Source organism: Silurus meridionalis, chromosome 5, assembly GCF_014805685.1.
Source record: "Silurus meridionalis isolate SWU-2019-XX chromosome 5, ASM1480568v1, whole genome shotgun sequence".
NCBI lineage: Eukaryota > Metazoa > Chordata > Actinopteri > Siluriformes > Siluridae > Silurus > Silurus meridionalis.
The window spans coordinates 15,144,521-15,163,846 of record NC_060888.1 but is presented as its reverse complement, the minus strand read 5'-3'; the positions used below and the strand labels follow the sequence as shown (position 1 = coordinate 15,163,846).

The window sequence follows — 19,326 nt, the reverse complement described above, 5'->3', positions numbered from 1 at the left end:
ACAGATCAATCCGCAGCACAATATTTAGAAAATTATATTTATAACTGGAAATGTTATTCACATTTTTTTTTTGCCATATCCAAAATCAGGTGTATGCCATAAGTATATAAATTAAGAGAAAATATATTTTTTTAATGGTGAAACTATTTTAATAAAAACATTCCCTGCATTTCTGTGTTTGATTATGACCCTAACTATATCTTCTTGGCACAAGCATACTTGAGGATGTGCAACTCTATTCAATTATATGATTTCTTCTGTAATTATGAATTTCTCCTCACATATTGACAAAAACATCTGTCTTTTTACTAGTCAGTAACACATCTTATTTAAATCAATTTCTGTTCTTTCACTAGCAGACATTATGGGCTAAAGATGTTGCTTTGAATTTGCTTTTTTAAACAATGCACTAATTAAAAAGAATGGAAAATGGGATTTTAGACGGTTTACAAATTGTAGCAGCACTTCATGTAGGAGTGCACAAGGCATTTATTTCCCCATAGCTTTCATCAGAAAGATGAACATCGTTGGTCAACATTTGATGCTGAATGATGAGTTCAGCAGTGCTGCTCTTGCACACTGTGGCTCTATGCAGCAGCTCCACCCAGGTTACTTATAGGGCACATTGGGTGTAGCTATTCCCCCCCTTTTTCAGGATCAACCTGCTTCACTAATCCCACATCAAGAGCCTGTCTCATCTGTACTAAGTTCCACCTGCAGAGATCACTCATGCACTTTATAGAGGAGAATCTCCCCAGACTGGGGGTGAAAAGACATTTAAAAAAAAAAATGAATGAGGTAAGAAGGGTGTGGCTGTTTCAGACCAATGGCTGCTAGACAGCTTTAATAGCTCTCATGCAAAATTACTTTTACACTTTCTGGAGATCTTATCCAGAGCTACTTAAAAAAGTGCTTTATATTTTCCATCAAACACAACCTCATGCTAATAGAAAAACAGGCAAAGAGTGAATAATATAAACCTAATTAAAGGGGGCTACAAGTAAATATACTGGTAGAAACAAATGTTTTTCTTATACAAAATACAATAAACACACACACACACACACACACACACACACACACACACACACACACACACACACATTAACACACACACATAACGCCACAGAGGCCCAGGTGTATCTCATTCTGAAGGGATTGCCATGGCTTTACTTGTGGGGGTTTTGGAGGAGAAAGTCAATTACCAGCAGCTAATAAAGCACCTGAGCACAAAACCAGCAGGATCTCCAAAGAGCAAGTAGAAAACGAAACCACCACATGCTATCTATTGTACCTCAGAAAAGCATTTACACAAAACAAGCTAAACGGTGTGGCACACCCAACCTCCATTTACATAAATCTGGATTTCAAAATTTCTAATAGATCCATTATACATGATTATAGTGTAGAAAACGTACACGTTCTTGGAATTCACATTAAAGAAGGTGGAAAAATACAAGTTGGATCGTTTTGAGATAAAACAAATTGATCCATACAGTAGAGTCTTCTTGTATCCTCCAGGGGTGCAATTTGAAACAAAAAATTATTAACAAGCCTTTTTTCAAAAAACACATATACTGTATATTTAGACAAAAACATCACAAAAGTGCATTTTAATCACACATTTAGCTTTAGTTGTATATAAATAAATCAATAAAAATAGCAAACATTAGTGACAGGGACCTTTTTCGCACATATGACAGAACTGATACGTATTAGAACAAACTGACATTAGAAAAGGTGAAAAAAAGACAAGTTAACATTAATTGGATTTCAGGTCAACAGAAGGAAAGGCTTCCAGTCCAGACACATTGATTGGAAATCAAATTAAGTTCTCAGTGGAAAGAGACATAATGCAATAAAGCAGCCAAGCATGACATTTAGTGACCAAGATAAGTGTTTGCTTCGCTCCAAACACAAACCTAATAAGATCTAATGATGGAAACATCAGACTTTAAAGAAATATTTTTTTCTCTGTCCTAATTTATTGAATATCATAAAATATTTTTATGATATTCAATAAATTAGGACAGAGAAATTATTATTTTTTATAGCTATATATATATATATATATATATATATATATATATATATATATATATATATATATATATATTTTATGATATTCATAAATACTCACATAGCTTAAAAAGTATAAGATAGTATGTTCACAAATGTTTTGGACGCATCAGCCTTGCCAGTGTGAGACATTTTAAAAGCTATTACATGGTGATTTTACCCTTTACAGTTTAGCCTTTATTCTTGAGATCAGACACCCAATCAGACACTCAAATGAACCAGCTTCCTGTAATAAATACAAGAAGGTGGTATTTCCTTAATTCACATTTGTATCATACTTGGAAGCGTCAGCTTGGTTAATGTTAGCTGCCATTAAAAGGCCTTTTATGTGCTCTTTAGCTTTATAACCAGCTTTGGAGGCCAGACGCTTTTACATTTCATCTTGAAACAGATACTGCAATGAGCAACTTCCTGTAAAGCACATATCATTTAAAATGGCCTTTGGCTCACTGAACAGACAGCATTGGATCCTTCTCCTTAACTGTAAGAATTGTAAAAACTGTAAATGTATGTCAGCACCTGTGCTAATGTTGAATACAGACCCCACATCTCTTCAATATTGATAGCATCTCACTATCAGGTGAGATAAGATGTGCAGGGGTTATGGAGCTAACTCGGGGGTTATGGAGCTAACTCCCTGAAATGGGTTTTTGCAGACTGGAATGTCTGCAAATATAACAATTACAATCATGATGAGATAATTAAAAAAATGAAGCAGTCCCATGTGACTAAAATTATAAAGAGCACTAATTAGCAATCTTCTTGATAGCTAGCTTGGTAACATGCTATATAGATAAAAGTGTGTAGACACCTGACCATAAGATTTGTTTGTGCTTTTTGACCATTCTACATTTAGTTGATATTTGCTGTCATAATATCCTCAAGTCTTCTGGAAAAGATGTTCCACTAGATTCTGGAATGTGGTTGTGGAGATTTGTTCTTATACAAACACAATGGTGTTAGTAAAGTCAGGTAATAATGAGGCCTGTGGTTCACTCAGCATTACAATTTATCCAAAGGTGTTCAGTTAGGTTGAGTTCAGAGGCCTATAGCAGGCTACATAAGATCTCAAGTCAACTCAAACCACAAACAATATCTTCCTTGAGCTGGCTTTGTGCACACGGGCATTGTCATGATGGAACACATTTGGGTCTCCTAGTTGAACTGAAGGGAAAATGTAATGTTACCGCATCCAAAGACATTGTATACAATCGTGTGCCTCCAATTTACATACCTTTGTCTACATAGTTTAATTGAGTACAAAACTTATTAACATGTAGATAATATTGAAATCTTTCTGGTTGATTATCTGTCTATTTTATGCATGGTTACAATTGATTTGTTTTTTAATAACTGAAGAACAGAACAAAAGAGTTGCAGACTAGCAGTTTAAATGGTTTTTCTTTTATTGTGCTTTCATAGGTGAGACAAAGCCATATGGTTGGCTGTGCACTTTAGAGATGGCTTGCAATCCCACTCGGCCCACTTGCAGTAATTACCTGTGTGTGCCCCTGAGATTCACAAGGGTGATAGATGTTCTGTTTCTTATTTTAGGTATAAAACACTGCTATGTCCTCTGTGTCTGAATTCCATTCCTGAAGTCACTGCAGTGTGTTAGGAGCAGAAAAATGTTAAATCTCAGTCCAGTGCACCAAATACTAAACTTTAGAAAGTATGATAGATAATAATAGCCTTCATTTAGCTGTATTTAAAGGTTTTACCAAAACCTTTCTGTGATATTCACAAGGACCCACCAGCAGATAGTAATAAACAACAGAGAGCCACATGATGGATGTAACAATAAAACTCACTTTATGAAATATTTAAATGTGTTTTAAAGTGGCTTTTGTAGTTCATTTCAGTAAGTAAGCAACATTAGTGTGAAACAGCATATTAAAAATTTATGAATGCTTTCATCACCTGACTGAAAATATAGACTACATCATTTGATAGGCAACTACTAGGAGTGTAACGGTACACATATCTGTAGCTAAATTTTTCGGCTCAGGGCTTTCGGTTCGGTGCACACATGTACCGAATGCAATCCTTTTTACGTACGTAGAACATATCTATCAAAATCCAATCCTCAGGAATGTATTAAGTGGCAGACTGCAAGTTTGTTTAATCTCCGCCTCTATTTTTGAGTGCATTTTTAAAATTTTTTTATTAAACTTGAAAACATACAGGCCAATTCTAGGGGTATAAAAATAAATTATGCAGTGTCACTGTGGCTACGCACTCTTTACTGAAAATAAGATCTGACATGCATGAAAATGCTAAAGGATCCATAGTGCTATCATTAGCCACTATCCAGGAAGTGGCTAGCTGCTAACACTAGCGAGATGGATTCTTAAGCCTTTTATTTACAGCTTCAAGAATTTTTTTCAAAAGGAGAAAATCCCAACAATTCTGAATATCAGGGAGTGAATTAAGGAGGAAATGAATGAAATCATTTGTAAAAGTATGCTGAAATAAGTAGATCATATATTTAGGAAATTAAATATTAAATGTAAAACACACACACATACACTCTTACATATACATCTGTATTACCCAAATGGGGTCTAACAAATGTAAACTATTTAATTAAATGTTTTCATTTATAAAATTACATGTAATCAAATTGATTTGTGCCAATTTAACTGACTACTTAATTTAATCAATATAATAAAAAGTGTATCGCATTCATTTGATTTATTCTATTTTTTATCAAATGGCCAGGCTTTTACTACAGTTATATTTGCATCCTGTTTGTTAATGGCTGCAGATTTGCAAGTGAAATTAATTTTTAGTTGCATTCAGGTCTGGTGACTGACTTGGCCAGTGTACAAAAATTTCACTTATTTGCCTTAAAAATTCTTGAGTTGCTTGATAAGTATGCTTTCAGTCATTGTCCATTTTTATAAAGCACTGTACAATAAGCAGTTAATTTCCTTCCATACTATTTCTCTTGGTCCATAGAATAATTCACTCTTGGTTCATCGATTGATGTTCCAGAACTGTACAATGTTTTAAATAGTTTTTCTGTGCCAGGACATCAAGAAAGAATTATTCAGTGGTCTACCACAATTTTTTGGACTTTGGACCATTTCTCTGATGGTTTGGTTTGATTGTTCACATGAATAGTACTGAAAACTTTTAAGACTTCTTATAGGAAGCGAACTACAACAAATTCCAACTTCACATGTCACACTTGAAATCAACATTAGAACTTGCATCTGCTTACTAAGAAATTTACTTGTAGAATGTAATAGTTAAGGCGAATAATAAATAATGTTGAAGTATATGTCGGGTGTAATTTTTATATACAGTACAGACCAAAAGTTTGGACACACCTTCTCATTCAAAGAGTTTTCTTTATTTTCATGACTATGAAAATTGTAGAGTCACACTGAAGGCATCAAGGGCTATTTGACCAAGAAGGAGAGTGATGGGGTGCTGCGCCAGATGACCTGGCCTCCACAGTCACCGGACCTGAACCCAATCGAGATGGTTTAGGTGTGAGCTGGACCGCAGAGTGAAGGCAAAAGGGCCAACAAGTGCCAAGCATCTCTCGGGGAACTCCTTCAAGACTGTTGGAAGACCATTTCAGGTGACTACCTCTTGAAGCTCATCAAGAGAATGCCAAGAGTGTGCAAATCAGTAATCAAAGCAAAGGGTGGCTACTTTGAAGAACCTAGAATATGACATTTTTCAGTTGTTTCACACTTTTTTGTTATGTATATAATTCCATATATAATTCCACATGTGTTAATTCATAGTTTTGATGCCTTCAGTGTGAATCTACAATTTTCATAGTCATGAAAATAAAGAAAAATCTTTGAATGAGAAGGTGTGTCCAAACTTATATATATATATATATATATATATATATATATATATATATATATATATATATATATATATATATATATGTGTGTGTGTGTGTGTGTGTGTGTGTGTGTGTATGTGTGTGTGTGTGCATCTTCCAAGTTTGCAAATTTGATGTCAATATTTACCCCCACTTGATCACATTTAAATGATGTATAGAACATGAGGATTAAGTAACAAAAACAAACACATATCGTGAATGCGAACAGACCCTCTTCCCTCGCCACAGACATGTGCACACACACACACACACACACACACACACACACACACACATCAAGACTAAATTGCCGTTGCTATGGAGACAGAGGCAAGCAGCTCCTAACAATGCAATTTTTTTTGCGTGAGAGATAGAAGCTATCGTTTTTTCCAACTTCTCTCTAGCTTTTCTGTCTCTTTGTTTTTAGCATTTGATTAAGAAAAGGAAACAAGCTATTTCATAATTCAATCATTTTCACTCCAGATAAATTGCTCAAGCCAGTAGTGGCTTAGAAATAGGGAGTGGCTGACAATTAGGACAGACATGCACATAAAGCCTCTAGTCATATAGCTCTCAAATACATGTAGATCCCATTCAACTCTGTAATATAATGCCTCTGGTGTGTCTGGTAGCTGTAGCCATAATCTTAAGTAAATAACACAGGCTTTAACATAAACACAGGTGCAATAAGGTCTTGGTAAAGCAGATTAGTCAAGGCATCATTGCAAGTCAGTATGCAATTAGTACTCAATTATAGAACAGCCATAAAACCTGATTAACTCTCCCTTTTAAAGTTACGAGCCCCTGTCTTATTGTCCTGAGAGGAAAGAAATGAAATACCCCATAAAGCCATCCTACTCATAACCCATGTTCATTTGCAGAAGATAAGTGACATCATGGCTCAGGCCAAAAAAAAAAGAGTCGGCTCATTTACAGACTGTAGGATGCCATGTCCACTTAGTAGCGATGTGATATAGCTCAGATGCCAAACAGGTGGCATTTTATGTCTCAGCCTGACAGGCGCTCTGACATATTGCTGGGTTATTTCTTCTCTGCTTGGACGCGTTTTGCTTTGGAAGCCTGACAAAGATAACTGCAAGTGCAAGGGACATGATTCCTGTCGGTAAGGAGATAGCAGCCTTGGTACTATTGACTACCCTTCCAATGCCTTAGAGCTGAAATCAGTATAGAGCAGAGGGAAGATAATGCTCTAAGTTACTTGAGGTTCTTTTTTTGGTCAATGACTTATGCTTGTTTTTAATCAACATTGATAAAGCACTATAAATCCGTTTTCCAAGCAAATCAATTTTTCCACATTTGAGTCATATTTGCAAAAAGTGCTCTAGACACATTGATCAATCAAAATGCAATCCTAGGGGTTTCTGCGCAAATATATCCTCGCATGACTTTAGCAAACAAACGTGACTGACTGGAATGATGATAATTTGACACGCCACTACAATGTATTTTTTATTCTGTATGGTCAGTAAGGCTATCATTAAGCATTGTTAAGAGCAAATGCTGTATTTAGTTTTAATATAAACACATTTTATAGTCTATACCCAATAACTCTTTTAGGTTCATTTACATCATGAAGGTTTCATTATTGTAATGCATGTCTTCTCCACAAGTGAACAAATCTATCAAATAAAATGTCTCTTATTCAGCAATGTTCCAAAGGATCAATTTTAATTACAAAATGAGTGTACACTCGAGTGCTAGTGCTGGTATTCATCCATTTTAATTTGTGGCATATTTGTCTTTTTGATATTAAGTCAATTTTAGCATAACATTTCAAACAACCTTTCAGTTGAATTGTCATTCTCATCATTTGCAAGATCAACTGCACCGGCAATAGCAAAATTTACACTGGAATTCTGGAAGTTTCAATTCATAAGCTACTTGACATGCTGTGTGAGTGTGTGAACTGCAAGTACAGTATATATAAAAAAATATGAAAATTGAGGTAAATACAAAAATAGTATAAAATTAATAATTTTCTATCCTCTCTTTATATTATTTTATAATATTCTGTACAAAGATGCTTAAAGGCCCAGGACCTCACATAAGATATTACAGATAATATAATTTTTTTATCTTTATTGCATCATGATTTCATATGTCAGTCATGCTTTGTGTACATAATGAGACATTTATGGGAAATGTGTCATGTACACGTGACATGTACATGTGTGAATAGGGATTTGCAGAAAATCACTTTATGATTTGCACATCATTTTCAGATTTTTCAGCACTCAAACATTTGCTTGTGTGATGAATAAAGATCAGTGCTTCTGCTGAAAGGAAATGACATTTTAGCTATTCAAGTGATTGGTCCATTTATTTTTTTTACTTACAATATTAGCATGTCTGCTTTCAGGATTTTATTGAAACGCAAAAAATATTTTGCACATGTGCATCAATGTGTCTGTGTGTATGTGTGTGACAGATTGAGAAAGAATAAAATGGATGCATAGAGGGGGCAGAGCTCTGTTTCAGAGAAAACACCACCACAACCTAACAATTCAACAAAGGCAGACATATCAAAGAGAACCGTTCTCTTTTGAAGTACCATAAACTAGTTGTGTTTATTGGGGGCGATTACATTTCAGTGAATGGATTCAGAAAGCCGAGGGAATCCTCTAGGTGACTTACTGAAACTGCTATCCTCCTCTTTAGTCCCATCAATGGTTCCATCTGCCTGGAGTTGCAAATGGAAGCCCTGCCGACTGTACAGCTTCGTCACAATCCCCTTCAGCTGGGGCTCTGAGGAATAGAAAGAGAGAGAGAAAAGAGACTGTGAGACAAGCACTGGTGTAATGAGTTCTGAAGTGTGACTGGGTGTGTAGCATCATACATAGTAGGGTATCACATGCTTTAGAAGATTACACCACAGATTAAGAACCAGAGCAAAGGCAAACAAGGGTTAGAGAAAAACTGAATTAACATATTGCATAATGAGCCACACATTTCAGAGCATGGATATACAGCTTTAGCTTACTGGTTCCCCTGTAATAATGTGTTAGTATTTCAATACATTCAATACAGTTAGTATAGCCATGTTAGTATTTCAATACATTGCCTGGCTTCACTTAATACATTTCTACCATAATTTTTGACCCTTTTTTTTTATCTCCTCTGCTTTCTGTCCTACCTTTCAGACACTTTTTCTTCTCCAGGGAGACGCCCTGGTAATTCGTATGTCCTAGCTACTTCCTGCTCCATTAGTTCTGTTCAGAATGTTGCTCCTGATCTAAAAAAGAGGCAGATGTCTTTTCAAGCCTCTTCAAGTTCCGATTTTCATTACTGGGGCTAAGATGAAGCTTCAGAGAACTTTGCAACATCAGAATTCATCCTGGGACTAGAGAATGAAGCTGGAAGATTGCCTTTCTTCTCGAAGTAGCTGACAGAATGAGCATCTTCACAATTCCATCATGGTGTCTGCTTTTGAGTTTGGGCAAATAGCAGCTGAAATAAAATTCATAAGTTCATAGGTAGTCTAAAAAAACCTCTCCATGCAGAAACTAAAAGTGTTTGCCAAAGTATTTGAGTCAGAGACACGAGATTATAGCTCACTTTTACTCTCTATGCGTGTACTAAATGATAAATTTGTTTGTTGTCAATGTTTCTGATGATCTTTCTATGAATACATAACTCTGACTATGTTTCCATGGCTCATGCACAGACTTTGCATCATTTGTATGTCATTCACATGGCATTAGTATATAGATCCAACAGTTTATGCATCTACAGCAACAGCTAATTCGTGTGGCGTTGAAAAAATGTGCTTAGGATATATATATATATATATATATATATATATATATATATATATATATATATATATATATATATATATATATAAAATTATGGATATACAGTATGTGCAAATAGTAAACCGCACCGTGTCAGTAGATGTCAAAATGAGGACTGTGATCATTACTATATTTAAAACTACTTTAGATGATTCAATAGGAAAAACAAGAACGCTGCTGTGTGCTGAGAGCTGAGTCTAAAATTAACTGCCCTTCCATAAGATACTAATGCCGATAGCCAATAAATTAAATATATGTTTTCCATTTAGATAGTTGCTCTAAATGTCCATTGCCATAAATACACAATGCTTCAGGCAATCATTAATGAATAATGAAGTACACTAAAGGAAGGAAATCCAGATATGATTTTAATGATAATACAGATCAATTTTACTGAGTTTGAGCTATGGGTGCCGATACCCAAGCATGTTTGAGTGCAAGCAACCTAATTTTATAATATAAATTATTAGTATTCACCATATTGATATTGGTAACATTATTAATGGTTTAGAAGACAATCCTGGTTTTTACAGTTTAATTTACACACTTTATAACCACAGAAGAGTTTGATATGACAAATACAATGGAGATTAAACTGTCGAATAATACATTTATTTAGTGGTGACATAATACATACAAAATATTTTTTTAATTCTGTTTTATGCTCATACATGGTCGCATAGAACTGTGATAACCATAAGTCAATGGCAGAATGTGAAAAGCTTAAAAGAAAAAGCTTGAAAAGCGTGTTGTGTCAGAAAAGGTCACACCATTAAATAACTCTGAATTAAATACCTGCATTTTAAATGACACTGTTATTATAGTTATTATATATAGAACTGCATAAAAAATAAATGGCTGTAATAAAACTAATGGCACTCAGTTTACCAATTTAAAACAGTCAGATGAGTCACAGTATGAACTTCGCAGCACCCACTTACCTCAAGAAACCAGTGTTACAATGATTCAATTGTGCTTTAGTGTTTTAACAGTCTACAAGTGAGTTAATGCTCACAGAGAATTCTATACGATCATGACCTGCAACATCTCTCTGTCTTTTATATCGGGAGTGTCCGCACACTCTTCAGACAAAAGCAGTGGCTGAAATAAACCCTCATGACTCATTTTAATAAATCATGTAGTATAAAATATTTGTTTGTTGTTGATGTTTCACTTGAAGATGTTGCTTATGGAATAGAGCTGATCTGTGCCATACATTTATTTTGAATGGGTCCTTGTTGTCTCAACCTCATCTGACTCATGTGCGGCACACACAAACGCACACACACACACCAACACACACGCAAACACACACACCAACACACACGCAAACACACACAGAGAGAAAAAAAAAGCAGTGCCCACTCCCTTTGCTTGGAATCTCCCTGCAACAAAACAACATCTGCACGTGCACATAGTCTAAAGGCTTTCCAAGATTCATCTTTATCCTAACTTTCCGGTTTTTAATTCTTATCATCATCACATTGTTGAAAACATTGCTTTGGCGTTACATAATTCTGCTGCATGTTGTGCACACGGCATGCAAGCTTTTACACTCAATCCTGATCAACTTTATGCTGTCCAAGTTCAAAAGCGCAAGCGAAACACTGCTACATATGAGAACTGATGGATATAAATAAGTTGTTAGAGATTTGAGAAGCTGATGGGGGTTAGACTGGGATTGCTGGATGGATGGATGGCTGGATGGATGGATGGATGGATGGACGGACGGACGGATGTACACGTAAGTAAAAAGGTGATGGTGCGTATAAGGAAATGGTGGTTATGGGGGTGATAAACAAAGATGATGGTGATGATTATGAGTCTATCTGAGCACCTGGTCGTCTCCTCCGGCGCTTCTTAGAGCCGAAGAGCTTGACCCGGGAGAAGACGCTGAGGCGGCTGGGTTTCTCGCATGCACTTTTAGCTTTGTTCGGGCTGCTGGCGCAGCGGCAGGCGTTGGACTTTTCGCGCTCCCTTGCCTGCCTTTTCTGCCGAATCAGGGAGCTGGCGATCGCCGCCGCCATAGCCAGTGTGGCGACGAGACGCCCAAAAGCGCGCGCCGAGAGAGAACGAAAGAGAGGCTGACTTCAACCCCTCCTCAGCCTCCACAGCCGGATTTCTACACGGCACAGTTAACCCGCTCACATCCAACTTCGCATTTCAGAGCAACAGTCATCGGTCGTTGTGGTGGGGAAAAAAAGGGGCTCAAAGTTGCTCCTGTAAAGTCTAACTCGAGTTTACACTTTTCCGCACAGATTCACCAATGATGCATTTTTAATCTTCTGGAATCAAGATCAACACAGCGTCCACATTCGACTCCCTGCAGCCTTCCACTCCAAAACGCGTCACACTGAACACAGCCCCTGGAAACCCGTGCTCTTTTTCAGTCCAGATCAGCCCCAAAACGCGTTTCACATGATGCCACCAAAACATTCACAGCATCACATGGGAGGAACAGCGGCACAGAGCTAGAGAGAGAGAGAGAGAGAGAGAGAGAGAGAGGCGAGAGAGAGAGGGCGAGAGAGAGAGAGAGAGAGAGAGATGCGCCGCCAAAAAAACACCTGTTAACGAGATTGCATTTGCGTGGTTTGTTTCCGTCCTTATCCGTGCTTTTTTTACCCCAAGATCAGCCTGCTGTCGTGTTAGAATAAGGATGAGGCTGGACTACTCTACCGCGTTTAACCGCGATGCATTTGACGCGCGCGAGCTTGAGGGGAAATGAGCCCCCTGTTTGCGTTAATATGCACCTCTGTATCGCGCGCGCTCTGCGTCATGGACGCTGTGTTGACATGTGCGTTTCTCGCACTGCCTCTCCACTGAGGCATATCTGACTCTTAAAGCATGCACGAGCACTTCGCAGATGCGGGATAAATGATTGAGAAATGAGAAGGCGGCACCATATATAGCCTGCAAGTGTTATTTGGACTTCAGGGCATTGAAAGTTCATAGTTCAGCAATCCGATGCTCAGTGCCAAAAGGAAGGTTTTTTTTGCTTTAGGCAATCACAAAACGAGAGCCCAAATGAAGATCTCAGGTTGCCATTGCTTTCTTCTAGACATGTAAGATCAACACATCACAACAAGAAATGAGTTGGTACTGGAAATAAAAACTGTTTTTTTTTTTTTTTTTTTGTGATGGAAAAGGTATAGTGTAGGATAGGCTTACAAGACTTTTTAAGCAACGATTCTATGTTCTAATACATACCTAATACAAGTCGAGGAGGTTTTACACATACCGTATAGTCTCTCAAGAGACTCTACATTGCTGCACAACCAAAATTCAGAGGTTGGAGCTGGACCTGATTCAACTCCCCATATAAGCCTTAACCATCCCACCACTGATCCAATCTGAAACATAGCAAGGTATCTCCCTGCTGGTCAGATAGGAAAATTCAGATCAAGTCTGACTCCAGCCTCTTTCATGTCCTTACATTATCTGCAAATAACCCTTATGAATGCTTTATAGTGGTCAGTAAAATAATAAGTTTAATTGTATGGTGGGTCAGTGGTTAAGGCCCTGGTTTACTGATAATAAGGTTGGGGGTTGCAGCACCACCAAGCTGCCAAAGCCTTTAACCCTCCTACGGGGGCACCATTTTATGCGCTTCTGACCTATTCCTATTGTGCTGAGATATGCAAAGAAATAATTTTACTTTGCTGTTATGTATAGTACAAGTGACAAATAAGTGCATCTTCAGGAAGTGGTAGCTCAGTGGTTAATGCTCTGGGTTACTAATTAGAAGGTTGGGGGTTCAATCCCCTGTATGTAAAACCTGCCACTCTTGGGGCCTTGAGCAAGGCCTCTGTGCTCATGAGATGCTGTATCATGGCTGTCCTGTGCTCTGACCACTGTTAAAAGACTCTTAATTTATTATATATACCATAGGGCCACATAATATTTATATGCTTGTCTTTCCCAGTTACCACAAAAATGGATGCCTTAACCTCACTGAGATTAGGAAGAACTGGAACTCTGACTACAGTCCAAGCCTCCTCACACTACACTAGTGTCAGGCCTCACTAATGATCTCACATATATTGGGAAGTCTGCCCAGAAGAGTGGAGGTCGATATAACAGTAAAGGTGGATTAAATCTGGAATCAGAGGATCATAGAGCATGCTGTGGTCCAGTTTTCCTACTTATTTCTTTTGGTGCATTTTCAAAAAAACATTTAAAACATTTAAATGTATTTGTCCTTTTGTTAATTATGACCAGTGTTGTGCTAGTTACTAAGAAATAATAACTAGTTACAGTTACTAGTTACTTCATTCAAAAAGTAACTGAATATATCACAAGGATTTCACAAAAGCTGTTAAGCCCTTAAAATGTTCCTTTCACAGTTTAAGTATGAAAACTATTAACAATGTAGAACAGAACACCGGGTTAGCTTCTAGCTTCATCAAGGCATGGAGTTTCTGGAGGAGCTTTGACAGATTAGAGTTGCTGTTTATTGCAGTAGATACGACCTTCGAACCAGAAAGACACAACTTACATTTGACTAAACATTTTTTGCCTTTATGCTCAACTAAAGTAAAATAATGAGCATTTTTCCACTTTGAGAAACTCGTCTTGCTCTCGCCTCGACTCGCCGTTACTGCCGCACAGACCTGAATAAATGAAGACACGCCCACAGTGCGTCTTCTTCGTGTTTACAGTGGTTCTCATCCACCAATCCTACAATACGTCTCTGCTGTAAACAGGTTAGACTGTTCTACACTTCAGCCAAAATTAATTCATTTAAAAAAGTAATGGACAACGCACCATACGGTAACGGAGTTAATTTATTTAAAAAGTAATGCGTTACAGTATTAGTTACTGTCTAAAGTAACTGCGTTAAAGTATTGCCCAACACTGATTATGACTTAATTTTACTAACTGCTAATACTGTAGATGTCCAGATAATGAAGTCACTGTCACATTTTTATGAATAGATTCTTACAATCAGCTGCAACTTCTGTGGTAAATTTAGCAACCGTAAATGGTTTAAATAAGTGGTTAAATGTTTGTAGGATTTAACCAAAAGATGAACAGAGCTTTTTATATTTCATATCGTATATTTATGTCTGACACATTTTTTATAATAATAATTACCTCCATGTGGGCACATAAGAAAGCCAAGTCTCTGTTTCATGTGGCTCACTTTCTGTGATCTTGCCAAGCTTCACCGCCAAAACAAATAGTGAATGAATCATAAACCTGTCAACAGTTTGATAGAAGGCAGGTAAATAAGGTGGCAGTGAAACTCATTTTAATCTAGTGTTATAAGGGCACTGCTTATGTATGTTGTAGTGCTTTGCTCTGGCATTCAGTGTAGTTTTTTTTAACTAGTTTATCTATATTTTCTGTTTTGAAAATTTTAACGTGGAAGGTAGAGAGTGGTCTTCATTGAAAGGGTGGTATTTGGGGATGAGCTAGAGAGGTAATGACTTAAACTGGGACACCTAAAACATTCTTATGTTTCCTCTCTCTCTCTCTCTCTCTCTCTCTCTCTCTCTCTCTCTCTCTCTCTCTTCCTCCCCTCCCCTCGCTCTCCCACTCTCCCACTCTCCCTTATTCGGTTGCTCCCTGAACAGTGAGCTGAATGTGTGTGTGTGCTTTGAGAGTGCAAAGCATAAAGCAACGAGTGAGCTGTAAAGCTGCCAAGATATTTGCTTTGAAAAGTTTCACATTGCTGACTGACTGCCATGCCAAAATAAAAAAGCTCACAGAGGTCTGCTGTGCTCTCTATACAGCATTCTGCCGACATTGTTACTATAAGAAACTGTCAGCACATGTGATACAGTAATGCATTTAAACTACTGAAAGCCACTTTAAACACATTACCAACTACCTCCAAAAAAAAAAAAAAACATTTTACAGTTTGAAAAAGCTTTCTTTTAAAAGCTGTCTTTACTGTTTTACATAATCTTTATGATCATTATTATGCAATAAATGACATATATGCCACCTCAATCAAAGTAAGATATCAATTATCACATCTAATCTTTTTAACATTAACCCAGTTTAGAGTACAAAGGGCCCCCCTCCTCTACACACCCCCTCCAGACCACATCACCTGTGGTCAGGTGTGTAAGTTCATTCATTAGGACACATAGGTCCCACATAAGATATATTATTGATTATTATAATATTAATAAAGGACCTAGCTGCCATCTGTCACTTTACATAATGTGACCTTCCATTATAACCCTGTATTTGCGCTTCACTCCACTTGGGGGTGGTGAATTTATAGTGGCTGCACTATAAATTCACCACCCCCAAGTGGAGTGAAGCGCAAATACAGATTATCTAAATTTACAAGCTTATGTTAGAGTTGTCTAAACAGGACAATCTTTGATTGTGGCTAGAATTGTAATTTAAAGATAGATTGAAATAATTATATGTTTTATATTTCCACCAATGGCTAATGCCTAAGGATCCCAAACTCTCATTGCCACAGCCTAGGGTTCATACTAGGGCAGATAACTAACCCAGCCATTGAGGATTACACAAGCCAGAGCACACTCAATGCCAGTCCTAAGCCTGTTTAAAATGAAGGGTTAAGTCAGGAAGGGCATACATATAACCTTATAAAATAACACAGCAATCAAGATCGATTTTTTTAAAGTAGTGAATACAAAGATGCTTTAAAAAAAGGTGAAAGAACTAAAAATAATTGCTCTGCTCTGTGGATATCAGTGTTTTATTTTAGTATTAGTAGCTCAGTGGATTAAGATGTTTGAAAGGTAATAATTATAAATAAGATGATTATCCAGATACAATCTGGAAATATGATAAATGTTGTAAATATTTTGTTCATTATTGTCTTTTTCCAGCCTCATCACAAACTGACAGGGTACCACAATTGCTTGAAAGTAAATAAATCATTCTGAAATAATTAATCTGAAATAACAATAATAATAACAATAATAATAATAATAATAATAATAATAATAATATAATTGGCTTATTCAATCATATAAAATTAGGTATTTCCATTATTTACTTGGACATAATTTAGCAGGTTATGCTACTCTATATTTGGAGTTTTTAAACATAATACATTTGTTTCGTTTAGTTTTTTGTTTGTTTGTTGTTTTGTCTTTTTAACTGTGAGCACCTCTAAATGTCTTTACAAAGCCTTGTCAAAATCATTTGCAGTTTTTTTACTGGACCCACCCTTCGGTCACTGCACCCAAGACCTAACCATACAAATGTTTGCATGAGTGAATTTCTCCCCTCTACCCAAGAGGAGCTGAGAAGTTCTGCTATAGTGCCATCTGCTGTACAAGAAAGCATCCATTATTTTGAAGGCAACATGCCTTTAACTAACAGCATTAGAGATGACTGTATGTACTATACAAAGCTGATTACCAAGTCTAACAACACTTGATGATAGTTTTTACTTGTAAAGTTTGGCAAAATAATATCAAATTTTCTCCATAATCATGCTCCTGTCGTATTGTTTCATTGCTCCTTATATTGTTTTGCTGATAAACAAGTCTCATATCAGTCTGAGCTGAATAAGGGTGTGTAAGAGCAGGAAGAGGAAAACCACCCATAGGGACACAGGAATGGCAGGATGAACAAACACTGAAAAAAAATAGTCAATAGATTGATTATGACTAAACACGGACACTCTAATACGCACTTGGAATTAAATGTAAAATAAATAGGCCTATGCTATGATCACAAGTCTTGATCAGAGATTCCACGGATTCTTTTCATATTATTACCAGATAATAAAAGCAGTGTTGCAAGCTGAACATCGAGAAATATCTGTATTTTGAACACAACTGAAACTTAAAATCTGAATGATTAAATTAGCCATGTACAGTATGGACATAGAAATAATCACATATCGATATAATGACTATAGATAACTTCGCATAGTCGTAAATTCGGATATTACGAATGGTAACAGCTGCAGAATGTGACATTTCAGCACCTTGGACAGCCACCCCGACTCTTACAGTTCCTCGATCGCAATGTTTACAAAAAGTAACATAAGAAAATGCCAGAAAATCAGTTTGATCAAATGTTGTCAAAAGTAAACAAAAGAAGCAATACATGACATATTAAAATCGTTTTCCATTTTTCATCTAAATAAACATCCAATAAACATCCAAGGACATATAGTAAAACTAGTGAAATAAAGCCATACCTGATGTAGATTTTCTAAGAGGAAAAGTCATGTTTATAGGTCAAAAAAAGGCGAAGACAATGTGCGAAAAGACAAGAACAGTCCAGCGATGTTTCAGTGCGAGCAGGAAGATGTTTTCAAAGTTTTAACTATATTAAAAGAAGTCTCAAGGGAACAAGATGAGAAGCCATCGAGGCGGGGCCTGCTGCATTCGGAGATCATTAACGGACATTAGTGACATGCCATTAGGACTTCTAAAGCGCTCATTAAAGATTCATTGGGGAAGCGTTGTGGATGCGGCGAGCGCAGGGGCGTGCGTTCACTAAAACTGCGGCGCTCTGGCTCAAAACTGGCAGAGAGCAATCAAGCGATGAGCACAAACTGGGCTTTCTGCTCAGGAGGAGCCTCCTCTCTTCTGTTCTCCTCTACTCGCCTCTCACGTTACACACAAACGACTGTAAAGTGATCCGTTAATGCGCCGCATAAACCAGTTACACTGGAGCGGCCACTTTGCGCTCAAACACATCAGTGGACAATAACAGCTCTATCAATCAACCCAACCTGTCACTCAACCAGCAGTCCTTTAAAACCGTCTATTATTATTATTATTATTATTATTATTATTATTATTATTATTATTATTATTATTATTATTATTACCAATATTGCTACTACTATAAATAACGATGCAATAGCATGTGCTGACTTTTGTTTTATAACCACTAGATGGCACGAAAGAATCACAGACAGTATATTCAACTTTTTCCTCTACGTTAATTTTTTTTCTTCACACAGAAAATTATACAATAAAATTTTTTATGAGAGCGCAAAAAAGGCTTGTTGCTTTCGAAAAGATTTACTGTTATCTTAGCTTTCTTGTTAGATGATTCAGAAATTTAAAAAAAAATGTAATGGTTTAGGTCTGCAAGAACAATGTTAAAGAAGTTTATTCTTAACTAAAATTGCACATATTAAATATTTAGCCAAAACAAAATAAGAAAAAAAAATTCTTAGTAGAAAGTAAAACTGAGAATTTGATTTTCACATTTAAAGAGATGTCAGGAATCATACCAAAAAATGGCCAACATTGCTCTAGAGATTCTTAATATATTTACAATAGGAAGGTAAATAAAACAATATCAGATGCAATTTACATAAAAGTCGAAAAGAACCTCTGTTAAAGAAATTTTGAGAATCACCAAAGTGCAATTTTATTACAGATTTCTTACATTTATTATAAATAAAACATATTTGAGGCAGAGCCCACACCAGATAAAGTCATCCACATTAGTGCTCATTGTATTTGTCTCTTAATAGACAACCTTGTGTAGAAAGAGAGAATGTACACTTCTGGTATTTGATGTTTCTGTAAAGGATAATTTACCAATAAGTTTTTCAAGGACACAAAGATTTAACAATCCGAGTGAAGTAGTTACCTTGTCCCATAACAAGCATAA

At 36.6% G+C, this 19,326-nt stretch overlaps 1 protein-coding gene across 4 annotated transcripts in view; it reads right to left on the bottom strand.

Annotated features, from left to right (window-relative positions):
- fgf13a (fibroblast growth factor 13a) overlaps nt 1–19,326 on the bottom strand; it is a 105,700-nt gene that overhangs the window by 15,763 nt on the left and 70,611 nt on the right. For 2 of the 4 annotated variants that reach the window (XM_046850230.1, XM_046850232.1), the window contains one exon: nt 8,585–8,695. In XM_046850230.1, coding sequence (XP_046706186.1) covers nt 8,585–8,695 — 111 coding nt within the window. Of the gene's footprint in view, nt 1–8,584; nt 8,696–11,581; nt 12,459–17,890; nt 18,292–19,326 lie in introns of those variants that run through there. The other 2 variants (XM_046850233.1, XM_046850231.1) reach the window with 2 other exon arrangements.